The 13,590-nt window shown below is 35.7% G+C and overlaps 1 protein-coding gene across 6 annotated transcripts in view; it reads right to left on the bottom strand.

Annotated features, from left to right (window-relative positions):
* Positions 1-10,232, bottom strand: part of LOC129747393 (neurexin-1-like) — a 113,500-nt gene extending 103,268 nt beyond the window's left edge. For 4 of the 6 annotated variants that reach the window (XM_055741605.1, XM_055741635.1, XM_055741627.1 and 1 more), the window contains exon 1: positions 10,087-10,232. In XM_055741605.1, coding sequence (XP_055597580.1) covers positions 10,087-10,102 — 16 coding nt within the window. In that variant the 5' untranslated portion in view covers positions 10,103-10,232. The remainder of the gene's footprint in view (positions 1-10,086) is intronic. The other 2 variants (XM_055741620.1, XM_055741613.1) reach the window with 1 other exon arrangement.
* Positions 10,233-13,590: the final 3,358 nt, after the last annotated feature.

A 13,590-nucleotide genomic window follows, 5' to 3' on the forward strand; every position in this document is an offset into this window, starting at 1 on the left:
GATTGATCAATGGGGTATGATTTTTGACAACCTAGTTCACTATTCACTAACAGGTGGTGCTGACCAAATTGGTTCTTTTTGGTAAAATTTTGTATGGAAAAAAATCTACTTACATTTTTTAAATTTTTTTGGTGAGGGTGGCACACTTTTTGAAGAGTTCTGAAGATTTCCATTAATGTCCCGCATCTTTTGCGCTGGGTGTTGATACCGAATGAGGTGGTGAAAATTGCTAAAATCGCGAAAAACTTTTCGAATTTTTTCATGTTTGTTTACTTTTCGGACGGTGGCAATGGTGCCAGTTGCAGTATGTTTTATTTATTTTCGTAAAATTTTTGTAATAATTAATAATTCTATAAACTTTATTTCTTCAGTGCTAAATATTATTATAAATGAATTGAAACTAACAAACGCTGAAAGCTGGAAAACGGAATTCCATCGATATCTATCATTTACATTAAAAAATGACAAAATTCAACAACCGAACTGTGTTGAATTTTGTGTTAAACTTATTGAATTTTCATATAGAGGTATGTTGAGTTCTAATTTACTAGAAATACTTTCGAAAACTAAGTTTTTCTAATATTGTAAACAAAAATATCTCAGAAAAATTAAATATCAATCAATTTAAATTAACCAAAAATGTAAGCTTATATACTAAATTATTGTGTTTAATCATGTCAGATGAAAAAGCTTATAAGTGACATCCCATATTTCGTCTTTTAGCCCAGACTATAGTAACTAATCAGAGCAGAGCTTGAATTCTTGGCGCTAATGAACTGCAAACTGTCTACGGAGTTTGTACTTCTTTTCTGGATTCAGGATGACAAATTGCAATTTCGCACTTCTTGTCACTCGATTCACAAAATAAGCCCCTATGTATTCAGATTATATTTGTTGCTTAAAAACATTAAATGAAAAAAACAAAACTCAATGTTTTGAAAAAAATTGGCATCTCTGCATTATCGAAACGAATACATGCACTGTAATTTTTTTTGCATCGGTTCCATACAAGCTACACGAAATTTTATCAAAAGAAGTTTATGTGTAATTTTTGGTGTTATTTTTTTTTCCATTCAAACTAATCTTTAAAAAGTTAGTTATATTGAAAACAGATTAAGGTAATGTTATTGCATTGTCAAGCATTAAAATGGCAGAATTATATTTATATTTTTAAACAAAAAAAATTATAAGAAAATCTTAATTTTTCATTTGAAATAGGCACATTTTTTATAATACCTATTGACCAAAAAATATTCATTTGATTTAAAATAGTTTAAACGAAATTTCAAAAAGCTATGCCTGATGAGGTAAAAATAGAAGGTAACAAACTCGTTAGTAAAAATAAAATCGACCCAATGTGTATTTTGACTTATAACGCTTATTAACTAGCAGTGGCTGAAGCTGAATTTGTGGGGCAAAAGAGTGCCAACAAAAATATGTGTAATAGTAGTAGTAGTTAGTTTATCAACTATCTACAGATATGAAACTTGTAACAACTTAAAACCTCTAGCATACAATTTAGCAAAAATCTAGACAGATAGCAACTAGTCAGTATCATTGGTATCATTAATCATGCTCCCAATCAAAAAGACTCAAGCACTTGTATGGTACTTTTTATTTAATAAGTAACATATCATCGAAACAGTGAACGAAATAAGAATCTAAGCAGTTATTTTTTGCAAGGATCCGCTCCAAACATTTGTTTTTATATTTATGGAGCAGAGGCGAATTAGTACAGTCGAAATAAATCTAGCTAGTGACGGTTAATGTACACAAAAAGGACGAATGTGTTCGCAGCAACGTTGTTTTGTTGTGCATCTTGAACCAATGTAGCTTATTGGGTCGAGATCTACATCTGAATCTCCCACGGAGCTTCACATCGCCGGCTCCGGCACCAATGTCTCTTTTCTTGTCCGGACCCCGAACAAACTTCATGGGCAGTTGCAGCCAGGGGCGCCGATTTTTGACACCCTCATTGGTCAGATACCAGTAGTAGTAACACCAGGCAAACTGCTTCTTGATTGAATCGCCTTTAAGCGCAATTTCGGGATGGCTTCCAGTTCCAGATGGTTTGAGGCATGTAAATCCTTTTGTGCAGCGAGGACTCCTTCCATAAACAGGTGCTCCTGGAAGGGTTCTCGGCATTGCCATCCTGAACGTGGTGTCACTGCACGTCCAAACGATTGCCGGAGGAAGAAGGACAGAAAGCAGCCGTGACCGCAACAAGAAAGTAGTGGTGCAAGCAGCGCAATTGGATCCAATTCAGTAGCACATTACGTTCGTGATATCCGAATCGGTTGAACGAAGCACTTAATGAGGGAGGTCCTTGCGAGGACTTCAGTTCTGAGCAGCGATAGTTTTGGTTGTGATCGGAAGCAGCATTGAATGGGGTATGAAGTGCATGTGTGGTGAAACTAAAAAGCGCGAATCCTAGAGGAGAGCAATAAACTCATATTTAGATCAAGATAATAATTATGATTGATTGATTACCTTGCAGGAGGTTTTTGTTGCAAAGGAGCCCTTGGTTTCAATCTTCAAACTTGAGATCTTGAGTTTCGGCTTCAAGAAATTGGTTTTTCTCCCTGCTGTTTCGGCTGACCAGGTTCCTCCAGTTTGTTTACAAATGTTGACATCAGCTCACGTTCAGCTTAGAGAACCCAAATTCGATATTTATTCCATCCAATGTAAATACAGAGTAAAACTATTTTCATTCCAAGAAAGATAATAACTAACCAATTAGAAGTACACAGAATAGCAATTTAAATCTGCAGTTGGAATTTTGTCTGGTAGTACGAAAAAAAAAACAACTGTGATAAGGAGGAAATTATCGTTTTTCTCCATTACATTGCTTTCTGGGTGAAGATTGGGGAGGTTAAAGAAGGCATACAGTGTTTCAAATTATAATTAATATTTCATCATAAGATTGGATAATGTGTCCCGTTAAATAACATTAATCAAATCATGGTGTGAATCCCGCCCTCACACATTTCCTACGTTCAATGATGGTTCCTCAAGTGAGAAATTCTACAAACGGCAGACATTATCTCTAGAGGCTATGCAAATGCAGTTCTGTTTCGCTTTTCTAGGATTTTGTTAAAGAAAAATAAAAATATTACCTATAATCACTTGAAAAAAAAACTTGAAAAAAAATCAATTCGTTCCTGTGCTTTGATAACGCTATGAAATGCAATATTTTTTATTAATCAAGTATCAGATTTTTTTCCTATGTAGCACAATTTGTGCAACCATTATTCAAACTAACACTACCAGAATTTGAAAAGATGCTATCATATTTAAAAAAAAAGTTTCGTTGTATTAAATAAATTTCACCTTGAAACTGAGTGTAAGAAAGTTGGCAAGTTGGAGAAATGGTGAAATAAGTATAATGGCTGCAACTGCACAACAATTCACAAAATCCAACCATGCAACGGGCAATTTCCCATTTATTCAAATTTTTGAATAATTCAATTTATGTATTGACATCCGCGTTCTGATCCTCATACAGAACAATCCATCCCGAATATTCTGATCGAGAAGCTTGAAACTTGATGTTGGGGATGATGAATGCAAAAACATATCAAATTCATTATAAACATTGCATTTAATAAATGGTTATATTTGTAACTCAAAAATAAATCTGCAACGATCAGTGATTTAAAACTAATATTTCCATTCCATTCTGAATATTCGTAGACTGCAAGTTATGTCCGGGTGGGGTTTTCGGTCTTTTTAAAAAGAACAACCTGCACGTTACAAACCTAAATATGAACTAAACTTTATTTCACTCGCTTTCGATGTTACACAAAACGATCCACTTTTGCACGCGTTGTTGGTTGACACCTGAGTACCTCGCGGTGTCTGGCGTATCCCAGCTGAATCAGCAATTCGGGTGCGCTTCCTTCGGTGCGCGTCGGGTCCGACCGTAACTGCTCCTCCTTCAGATTCGAACCTCCTGGTTTGATGTGAATTCATTGGAAGATGGTGGGTTGTAGAAACGTTCCAGCTGATTCGGCATTTTTGGAATTCTCGGTTGAGAAACTTTGATGGTAGCTGAGTATTTTGACCTCTTGAAAAATATGAAAAGAGTAAGCGTAATAATTACGGTGGATGAAATGGAGAATCCTCCAATTAGGGTCCATTGCTGTTGCGAAGATTGAATCTTGAGATGTTCCAAATGTTTCAGATGAATTTTATGCAATTGTTGAAGTGATTTTGGATCTGTCGGCAATTCTATTGCAGTTTTCGTGATTTTGATATTGGTTGTGGGTGCAAATATTGGTGTATGTTTGGTTTCTAGTGGTTTGCTTGTAAAGCTTCTTTTTGCAATGATGATTGAGCAGTTCTCGTAATTGATTAGAAATGATCCTATAAGTCTTCTATCTGCGATTCCACATGTAGTTTTCATGGTTTCGTTGATGTTGTTGAAGAGTAGGATGTTGGGACTCATTTCAATTATCGGGTTGTGGTTTATTACGATTTCGTATGTGCAATTTCCATCATGCCCATTGATTATCTTAGAGATGCATTGATCATCAGAAGCATCTGTTATATCTGCTGAGTGACAGATTGTCCAATTATTCACATTCTTGCATTCATGTGTTTTTAAGAACAGTTTTCCTTCTCCGTATAAGTACTCTTTACCTTCAAGTTTGATTCGATGTGATTCCGAGATAATAGGTTCTATTTTGAGGAGTTCGAAGGTTGAATTTCCAACCATTGGGACGTTTACGATGTATAGGATTGCTTCTCCGTTGGTGCCTATGGTTGCTGTTGCAAAAGTGAGTGCTTCCTGAAGAGATTCTGATAATATGTGCTGGCTTCTGAGAATACTGTTAATCATTTTAATTTCTGATAATCTTAATTGTTTATGATTGACAATTTTTAGTTGAGAGAGAAGTATAGAATTTTGAATGGTGTTTATCTCGTCATTTACAATATTAATGTTCAAAATAATGTTTATCAAATTTAAATTATTTTCCATGATTTTAGAGTTTTCATGATCTGTATTTGCTAACAACCTAACTGATTTCGTAATGTTATTAAGGTTTTCATTAAGATTGTCGTTAATTTTTATCTGTATGTTATTATTGTCTACTACATCATTTATGCCTTTGCTGATCATTCGTAAGTCATCGGCGTCAGGTGAGCCGGACATCCATTTCCAGGTTCTGCCTAGTGCGTCCCATCTCTTAGTCCTTGTTCTAGGTCTCAGTTGATCAATGTTTGATTTCAGTTCGTTAAGTTTAAGAGTAAGTGTTGGAATCATGTCAGGAAAATTTTGCTTGTTTGTCATTAAATAGGTCTCAATGTCAAATATTGCATTCTGTATTGCTGTTATGTTGATTATTTGTTGAATTTTTGTAAATCCATGAATGATTTTGGCATTTCCTTGTTTCACTACGGCAATGTGGTTGTCTGCTAAGTTGTGAATTTGTATGGCTGCTAGTGCCATGGGTAGAATATCTGAAATATAATTATAATAAATTTTTCACATTGGATTTATGAAGTTTGGAGTTATTTTCGTTATTGAAAGTTACTTTATTATCTACTTGTACAAAGTGTTTTTTGAATTTTGGTTTACTTTTTGCTCTTATAATCTTGTCTTTTACAAAAACTTGTTGTCCTATTTCAAGTTTTGGGGGTTCTGGAGGTACATTTTTATTTGCGGTTGATAAAAGTCTATCTTGTGCTTGTTTGATTTTAACTAAAACTTCGTCATATCTTTTTTGTCTTATTTGTTCTAATCTGTCTGGGTCAATGTCAGCGTCTGGTGAATGAGTTTTGCCAAAAACAATTTCTTTAGGAGTTTTTGAAGTAGAGGAGTGTATTGTGTTGTTGTATTTTTCAACAATTATGTTGATAATGTCACGGGGTCGTCTGTTCGGAGATATGAGTTTTTGAATTCGATATAGCTCAACGATAGTTGAGTGAAACCGTTCAACTGGTCCATTTACTTCTGATTTGTTGCTTGGCGTAAGGTATACGTGGACATTCAGATCTATTAACTTTCCACGCATGTTTGGAGTCTGGAACGACCTTTCGTTGTCCGTCACAATAGTGTCAGGCACTACAAAGGAAGTTACAGCATTCCATAATGCTGGTTCTACGTGTGTTGCATTTCTTGACCGTATGGGTATCATTCTTCCGTACTTACTGAATTTGTCAATGCAGGATAGAAAATATTGTTTTTCAATTTGGAAAATATCAATGTGAAGTATTTGAAAAGGGTATTGAGCTGTGGGAGTTTCTTGAATGGGGATGACAAGAGGTTGGCGATCATACTTGGAAACATTGCAAGTGTCACATGTACGAATGTAATTTTTTATTTTGGCAGATAATTTTGGAAAGTAGAACTCTCTTAGGATTTGAGCTTTATTTTCCGAGATTCCTCTGTGAGCTCTTTCATGAGTGTCCTTGATGATTCTATCTTGTCGGTCTTGATCAGGGATATCTGTCAAAAAGATTTGAGTGAATCTTATTTTTAGGATTCCTGCTCTGCTGAAGTATTTTTTGTAAATTTCTTGCAGTTGTCCTAAAATTTCTTCAGTTGTGTATAGACCGTTTATTTTTGAGGGGTCGAAGTATTCTTTAAGCAAAGTAGTGAGGATTTGTTCGTCGAATTTAGTTCTTCTGATTATTACTCGTCGAAATCCTTCAAATGGATGGGAGATAATTGTGTCAGGTTGGGTGTTGACTTTTTCAATGATGATTTGGCTTCGAAAGACATTCAGCGGTGCTTCTGTGGATAGAATATAATTGCTGTCATCATTATCGGCGGAGTGTTGTGATGGTGTGAGGGTACATATTTGTATTCTGCTCAGGGCGTCAGCAACGACATTTGTTTTCCCTGGCTTGTAGGCAATTTCATGATCGTGTTCTTCAAGAAACGATTTCCATCTCATAAGTTTTGCGTTGCAGCTTTTGTGAGATAAATTGAATGTTAGCGGTTGGTGGTCAGTGATTATTATTACTTTCTGTCCGTATAGGTAGTTCCTGAATACTTTAAGGGCCCAAATAATTGCTAGAAGCTCTTTTTCGGTAGCCGAATATGATTCTTCGGTACGATTGAGAGTTCTTGAGGCAAAATGAATAGGCTTGTCGTTTCCTATTTCTCCTTGACTTAGAACGGCTCCGATTGCAAAGTTGGAGGCGTCTGTCGTTAGTAGAAAAGGTTTCGAAAAGTCTGGGAAATTAAGGATTGTTTGATCTGAAAGAATTTGTTTCATTTCTTCAAAACATTTTCTTTGATCTTCATTAAGGTTAATTTTTTTGTTTGAGGAGGCATTCCCCTCCCCTCTGAGAGTGTTTGTTAGGGGTTTTGCGATTTTAGCAAAATCCTGGACAAACCTTCTGTAATAACCCATTAGACCAAGAAATCCTTTTATTTCTTTGGTGGATTTGGGTTCTGGGTACTTTGTTATAGTTTCAATTTTTTTGTTGCTGGGTTTGATCCCTTCATTAGTTATAACGTAACCTAGGAATTCAATAGATTTATGTAGGAATTCTGATTTGTCTAACTGAACCTTTAGGTTGGCGTCTGATAAAGTTTTGAGGATGATTTTTAGATTTTCTAGATGTTCTTCTAAACTTCTTCCGAAAACTATCACATCGTCAATGTAGACATAGCACCTTTTTCCGATGTGCTCTCTTAGAATATCATCCATGCAACGTTGATATATGGAACTTGCATTGCGTAAGCCATATGGCATTCTACAGAATTCAAATTTTGCATTGTTTACTGAGAAGGCAGTTTTTTCAATGTCTGACTGTTTCATTTGAATCTGATGAAATCCGGAAGCCATGTCCAGTGTCGTGAAGTATTTGTTTCCACCTAACTGATCTAAAATGTTTGCAATTTCTGGCATTGGATAGCGATCGGATATCGTTTTCTCGTTGAGTTTACGATAATCGATCACTAATCTAAATTTTTTCTCGTTAGACGCATCTTGTTTCTTGGGGACTACCCAGATGGGTGAATTCCATGGGGAACGAGATGGTCTAATTATATTATCTCTGAGCATCTTGTTGATTTGCTTATCAACTTCTTCTTTATAAGCGTAAGGGTAGGGATAAGTTTTTTGAAAAACTGGAACCTCATCTGTGGTCCTTATTTCACATTCAATGTTGGATGTGCAAGTTAGTTTTAAATCGGGATTGTAGAATATGGTTTTTTGTTCTTCTAGGATTGGGATAAGCGCATTCTTTTCTGAAGAGTTGAGATGCTCTGTTCTGATTTTTTCATTTAGATTTTCAGAAATATTTATTGATAGATTTGGGTGATAGAAGTCCAGTGGTACTTCAAATGTTTTATGATTGTTTGAGAAAATTTGCAAAACTCTTTTGTTTGATATTAAGTTAAATTGGTTGCCGAATATTATATCGGTTCCAATAATTCCATCGAAAAATGGATGAAAATCTAAAATAAGAAACTCGAAGTTTGTTTCTACTAGTGGTTCAAATATTTTTAGTCTCACAACTTCAGCGGAGGATTTATCTCCAGTTATTCCTTTCACATTCCTAAGTTGAGTTTTTTCAATTTCTTTGCCGGACGATAATGCCCATTTTTTGTTTATAATGTTTATGTTTGCGCCACTATCGATGAGAAGTTTTATTTCTCCTCTGGATGTGGGTACATGGATGTATGGAAGAGCTGCGGTCGTCATTCGACCCACTTGCTTTTCCATTCTTTGTTTTCTAAAAAATTCAGCTCTGCAGAATTATTTTCTTTACTTTGATTCTGTGGTTGAAAATCATTAAATTTGTCATTATAACTTTCATAGAATTCTTGTTCTCGTAGTGTATTGTAATGAGATGTTTCCTTTTGAGGAATTTCCTCTGTGACGTGCGCAAATCTTTTTGCTTGCGGATTATGCGCTTGCATGGAATCTGTCGCATGTCTAGCTAGTTTTGCTCTATTCTGATAATTAATTTGTCGGGATCTGATAGATTCGTCCACTTCCATGGGTGTTGGATGTGGCTGTGCGTTAAAAAATGTTCTGTTTGGGGCAAAGGCGTTTGGAATTGGCCGCCTTGCTGGTTGGTTAAATCTTGCCTGTGGCACCGGGGGTGTGTTCAATCTTTGGGGAAATGTCTGGTTAAATCTGGCTTGTGGGATATTTTGGTTTAATCTAGGTGGAGGAATTGGTTTGAAATTCCTCGGAGGTGGTGTAGGACGATAAATTGGTGAAGGAGTTGGAGTTGGATTGTTTCTCCACGGGTCTGATTTTACCGGAGCGTTTCTAGCATCGAGGTTTAGATATTCAACACAGTAATTAAATGCCTGTGCTAACGAATTTGGTTTAAAGTTTTTGCAAAATCTTGAGAGCGGATCTCCCAAGCCTCTGATGAAAGTATCTAGGGCAATTTGATTGTAAAGTTTTATAATGATGGACTCGTGTCCTTTCCATTGCTCGTCTAAATTTATGGCTGAGGATATTAAAGAAATCATCTCGCGAACTTTGCTGTAATAAGATTCTATGCTTTCATGGCTATTTCTAACAAGAGATTTTAGTTGATGATCTAATGTCATCAGATCTCTTTTGTCAGCATAATAAAGCCTAAGAGTTTCTTTTATGCTGAGCCAACTTGTAGGCGTGTTGCTAGTGACTAAGGCGTCATTAGCTTCACCCTTAATTTTTCTTCTGATAGTTTTTATTATTAGGTGATATCTGAAATCCATATTTAGATCTTGGTACAATTCTAGTATGTCTTCCACATCTAGAATCCATTGCGCCAAGTCTCTAGGATTCCCTAAAAATTCCGGAATGTCCCGCACAATTTGTGGGATTTTTCCTCTGTCCTCAAAATTTACGTTTTGGTCAATGTTAAATCCATTGCCATTGTTTTCAATCGGGTTCATTTTTTGATATTTTGTGATTTCGCACAAATGAAAATAAAATACACTTGATTACTCGCGTCGCGTCGCGGGGTTATTTGATTTGGTTTTTATTGTTAGTTGTGCCTGGTTTCGGATTTGTGATATTGAAGGTACTGGCGGGGTTTAGATGTGCCAAGTGACCTCTGAATTAGTATTTTTTGTGTTTTAAAGTTTTGAGTTCTTTCAGGTTTTGTGAGGTAGTTACTTACTCAGATATTTTATCATTTGGGATGCTCCTTGGGTTGTTAGTTTGTCTGGGTTCCTCTTTCGTTGCCACGTGTTCTTCGCCTCCGTGGATCGCAACTCAGTTAATTAATAACCGATGGCGCTGGGTCCGGATCCTCGGTTCCAATTGATGGGTGACTAGAACAGCTTCGTCTATCTAAAATAAAGGGCAAATAATTAATGCTAGTATTTAGTGACTTATACTTTTGCGGCAGCAGAGGTCCCGACTTTCGGGCGCCAGTTATGTCCGGGTGGGGTTTTCGGTCTTTTTAAAAAGAACAACCTGCACGTTACAAACCTAAATATGAACTAAACTTTATTTCACTCGCTTTCGATGTTACACAAAACGATCCACTTTTGCACGCGTTGTTGGTTGACACCTGAGTACCTCGCGGTGTCTGGCGTATCCCAGCTGAATCAGCAATTCGGGTGCGCTTCCTTCGGTGCGCGTCGGGTCCGACCGTAACTTGCATAATGTGTAAAGTTTTATAAATTTAAGTGTGTGTTTCAGATTAAGAAAAAAAAAGTTAGCGTGTATCGATTTGAGTATACTGGAGTGAGCGTGCAATGAGAGTGGCGACTCCAAGCGGTCGCTAGTTTAGAGCGCTTCCCGACAAGCCTCATTATATCCTATGTTAAAAGTGATGGGAATGCATAAAGTGAAAAAAGATGGCTGCCTTTCTTGTGCTGGATGCAACTTTTGCGTTATTCTATCTCGGCTTGATTTTTTTTTCTCCATATTGGTATGAGTGTGGAGGAGAACTTGTGAGAAGGGATAAAAAGAGAAATTCAAAATAATATTTGCTTCGGAAGAGTGTCACGTGGCAAGGTGTTTGTTTTAGCGAGATCGGTTTGGCTCAGGATGAAGGGGCAGCCCAAGTCGAAGTTGTTTCCTACTAGTGCAAGCTATGGAGATCATGGAGATGGAGGTCCAACTGCCCGATGCGAGAGAAATTTGGTGAGCTCTTTCCATTGTATATTTATTGTATGTGTTAGTATTTTACTATGCTATCTGTATGAAGCGCCTTTTATAGTACAGCGGCAAGTAGCAGAAGTATGGTTATTGAGAGTTACTTTCTTGAAGAGGAGACAAAACAATTCATGTTTCGAAACAATCGCTTATTTGTAATTCCAATTTTCTTTCTTGAATCATATAACTTTAAATAATTTTGAGTAGTTTATTAGCACATAGTAATTCATTTAACATAGGATATAACCCTTGCGTCAAAAACAAAACGTAATTTCATCGAAGAATTTTTTTTTCCATATTTGTTAGATTTCATAACTTTTATATTCTTGCTCTGTAAGTTTATGGATTGCTTGTTTTAATGCATCACTCAAATGCATCAACTTAAGTAGAGTTACCATTCCATCTCAAATAATCTTTTGTCCCTTACCAATCATTTTCCTAGAAAGTATATCTTGATTCTGGAAATATCATTTCAACCAGATTTTTAAGATATCCAATTGTTTATTATCTGTGATAAGATTATTGCCTTAATATTCATTATAGTAAAATGAAACAATATTCATGCGGTATCATTCGATATACCTTTTTCTACAGCCCAGGCTGCTAAATGTCAGTCAATTTTGTGTCTGACACTGACCATTGGCAGCTCTGTCTACAGCTCTTACAATCTTAGCTCTTTACAAAGTTAATTCAAATTGTTTTAAAGAATTCATTTTCATTTTCAAGTAGCAAAATTTTCAACGATCATGTTATCAAAATATATTGAGAATTTATTTAAAAAATAACTTATTTACTTGCTAAACTTTTTTGCTCCCATAATAACATATGGTGAAAACATCCATGAATTTGAATCGAGTTTTTCACTACCAAATTATTTTATTACAATAATACACTTTTCTATTGTTGTTCGAAGCTTGAAAGACTATTCTAGGTTGGAAAGGGTTGCGTCTGGATGGTGTTGAGGTTTGGTTGAGAGTGATGTGTGGCTAAACATGATTTGGGGAGTTTGACAGGTTTTTTGAAAAGTACATCAAATCAGTAAGTAGCCTAACCAGGTCATATGCTGCTTTTGAGACATTATGGTAGAAATCAGTATATTGATATGAGGGTTGAATCTGGGTAAATGCAATAGCATCAAACGTCGCGTAAAAGGTTAGAAGGGCAAATAGAAGAGTGAAAAATAAAATAAAAGTACGCGAACATCTCCACTTGATTATAATTTTATAAAAATTGGAAACCTAGATAGCAAGATTAATGGAATAATGACTTTTAATTTTTTCTTTTTTTTTTTGGTTATTTTCACAATTTGAATTTTTTCACTTCCAAATACTTTGTACACAATCATATATCTCAAACATTGCAAAACTACAGCTCAAATGAAATAATTTTATCAGATTCTCCAAAACCAATATTAAGTTATCTAGCCTTTTGTATCACTTCAATATATTTCTTTACTGTTTAGTGGCATTCATTGAATTAGACCAAATTATTTGAGACGAGTTATTTTTTCTGTTCATAGTTGATAGCAAGCGCAAGCCTTTTTTTCTCCATAATAAAGAAATCAACATGAGGCAAAAAGTAGAATTGCACTGATGAGTTTTCAAAAACGACCTTCATCTATTATTACAACTGACAGCTCATTTAAAATTTCTATCCCAATCACCGAGGCGCATGTTATTCATTAACAAAGTTTTAAAATTTCAAAATTTTTATTATAACTATACTTTGAAATATAATCGGCTTGTTATTGCTGAAAGGTCGTTTTTGAAAAACATCAAAATAATAGGAACATTAGCTAGGAAAACAAGTTAGCTTGGAGAGGGTTTTTAAAAAAAAATGTTTTAACGTTATTGGAATACTTCTGTCTTTCAGAAAGCTTTGGAGCTTATATCACTGCCTCATAGGTATAAGTAGGAGTTTCCTTAGGAAATATCTAGGAGCATAGAAGGTGTAGGAAAAACGATCACACCATTAACCAAAATGGATCCTGATCTATAAACCCTTCCCTACTAACAAAACCCTTTCCATGGATATTTGAATATAGATTCGCAGACGTACAGACGGTTTTCATAGTTGGCGATATTGACTTACCTTTGTATTTAGATTTTTCAAAGCTAGTATTTGGAATATCTAGGGACAAATGGTTGTTGATTGAACCTAGAAAGTATCCAACTAACTAACATCCTTTCATGTTTCCCCCATTGACTACTAGGACGTGGCCGGCGCCGCTATTAACCATATTCAAAGAGAGAGAGCATGAATTTTGTGCAACGAGAATGTACTGCTAATCCCAAGCAGCATTCTATTGGCCTTTGCACAAAGTTGATGGCCTCGGTTAATCGCGGAGTAGCAACCATTGGCGAAGTAGAACTTGTTCTGCCTAGCCACGCCAGCGATCATGGAATTGGAAATGCATAAGTTGAGCAAAGTATAATCAAATATGTTATCTGTAGTTTAAAAAATGATCATATCTAAGCATATCATATATCGTCATATCTGAATATTTTTTATCGTTGTA

Source organism: Uranotaenia lowii, chromosome 1 (genome assembly GCF_029784155.1).
Source record: "Uranotaenia lowii strain MFRU-FL chromosome 1, ASM2978415v1, whole genome shotgun sequence".
Lineage (NCBI taxonomy): Eukaryota > Metazoa > Arthropoda > Insecta > Diptera > Culicidae > Uranotaenia > Uranotaenia lowii.